Source organism: Pteropus vampyrus, unplaced genomic scaffold (genome assembly GCF_000151845.1).
Source record: "Pteropus vampyrus isolate Shadow unplaced genomic scaffold, Pvam_2.0 Scaffold166, whole genome shotgun sequence".
NCBI lineage: Eukaryota > Metazoa > Chordata > Mammalia > Chiroptera > Pteropodidae > Pteropus > Pteropus vampyrus.
The window spans coordinates 231143-233074 of record NW_011888947.1 but is presented as its reverse complement, the minus strand read 5'-3'; the positions used below and the strand labels follow the sequence as shown (position 1 = coordinate 233074).

General features: G+C 45.4%; 1 protein-coding gene across 2 annotated transcripts in view; it reads right to left on the bottom strand.

Annotated features, from left to right (window-relative positions):
• Window positions 1–780: 780 nt before the first annotated feature.
• CA5A (carbonic anhydrase 5A) overlaps window positions 781–1932 on the bottom strand; it is a 41514-nt gene continuing 40362 nt past the window's right edge. The window contains exon 7 of one of the 2 annotated variants that reach the window (XM_023536669.1): window positions 781–1211. In XM_023536669.1, the coding sequence (XP_023392437.1) occupies window positions 1053–1211 (159 nt within the window). In that variant the 3' untranslated portion in view covers window positions 781–1052. The remainder of the gene's footprint in view (window positions 1212–1932) is intronic. The other variant, XM_023536668.1, reaches the window with a different exon arrangement.

Genomic DNA, 1932 nt, shown 5'->3' with positions numbered 1-1932 from the left:
AAATAAAAGCTGGAAAAGGCAAGGAAATGGATTCTTCTCTAAAGCTTCCAAAAGGAACCAGCCCTGCCAACAACTTGAATTTGGACTTCTGGTCTCCAGAACTGTGAAACAATAAATATTTGTTTTAAGCCCACAGTTTGTTGTTGCTATGGGCTAAACCGTACCCCTAAATTTATCCGTTAAAGTCCTAACCCCCAATGAGTCTGTTTTGGAGATGAGGCTCTTAGTAGGCAATTAAGCTTGCATGAGGTCATAAGGATGGAGTTATAATTCAATAAAATTGGTGGCCTTGTAAGAAGAGGAAGAGAGAGAAGGTGCTCTCTGCATGCGTGTGCCAAGGGAGAGCCCTATGAGGGAGGAGGTGCCATCTGCAAGCCACGGAGAGAGATCTCACCAGAACCCAACAGTGGGGCACTTTGATCTTGGACTTCCAGTCTCAGAACTGTGGGAAAATATATTTCTGTCTTTTAATTCCTCCCTCCCCCCCAGTTTGGAGTCATTTGTTATAGCAGCCCCAGGACACTGATCCACCTAGGCATTTGGAATTAAAGAAGAAGATGTTAGTCCCAGACTCTGTTGCCTGGGAACTACAAGTGTGGACATGAGTGTGGAGAAACAGAGGGCATCTGCCTGGAGAGAGGAAAGCATGGAACTGAAAAAGGGCCGGGCAGACAATCTCAGTCAGCGGGGGCTCGCTTGGCCCCCGAGGCTGCCAGGCACTGCTGTGAGTCCCATGAGATATCCTGTGTTCCCAGAATCCATTCCCTATCACACTTAAGCTTCTTTGAAGTGATTCTTTTTATTGCAACTGAAAAGTACATTGGCTAAACAATGATCTCTGTCTTTCTTTTTAATTTCAGAGGTTATGGATGATCAGACCATGATATGTGGGAAACAATATTTCCTCTTTTTAAAGTCAGTTCTAATCATTGACTTGAACATAATAAATTTAGGATCTGGTGCCCTCTTCAATGGCCTGGAAGGATGAAAGGACCTTTCGGTTCATCAGGGGTTGAAGGGGGCGGTAATTATTCACCATTATCTTCTCTTCTTCACCAAGTGCAGAAAACAGGAGCGTGCGAAATGCAGCCAGCTGGAATGGAGAGCAGCCAGAATAAGCTGGGTGCCTGTACAGAGGGAACTAGCTCCCAGGTGTCCCTCGTAACTTCCATCGTCCCCTCCCACGCTGAATCAAGGATGGTCCTGTGTGGCTAATACAATATGGTGGAGGTGATTCCTGAGCTAGGTCAGGAAAGCCATTGGAGCTTTTATCACGGTCTCTTGGATCACTTACTCTGGGGACGCCAGCGACCGTGTTGTGAAGTCACTCAAGCAGCCCCATGGAGAGACCCATGTGGAGAAGAACTGAGTTAACAGCCAGCACCAACTTGCAGGCTACTTGCATGAGCCGCTCCAGTCTCAGTCATGCTTTCAGAAAACTGACACCTGACTGCGACTCCGCAAGAAATCCCAAACCGGAACCACCCAAATTCTGACCCACTGCAATTCTGAGATGATGAGTAATTATGATTTTCTGAAGCCACCAAGTTTTGGAGCTATTCGTTACACAAAAATAGGAGTTAATGCAAACAACATAAATGCTAAAGTAACATTTGATTCCTTTTTTCACTCAAGGAACTAAAAGATTATTTTTTTAGGTATCATCTCATCTGTTCTCAGAATATACTTATGAGCTCTGTGAGAATAACTCACATGTTTAATTAAATAAGTGAGCTTTTATCTACATAGCGATCACTTACTGAGCAAGTTAGATCTTCATGGCTGATGAGGTGCCCTTAATGGTGTGTAGGGCACAGAGCATACAGTTTCTCTGGTACTCAGCTCAGTGCCCTTGCTTGGCACATGTTCAGAAACGCAGCCTCTCTCCTCTCCTCCACCTGGCGATCCCTTTCCCACTGTCCAAGGGGTGCA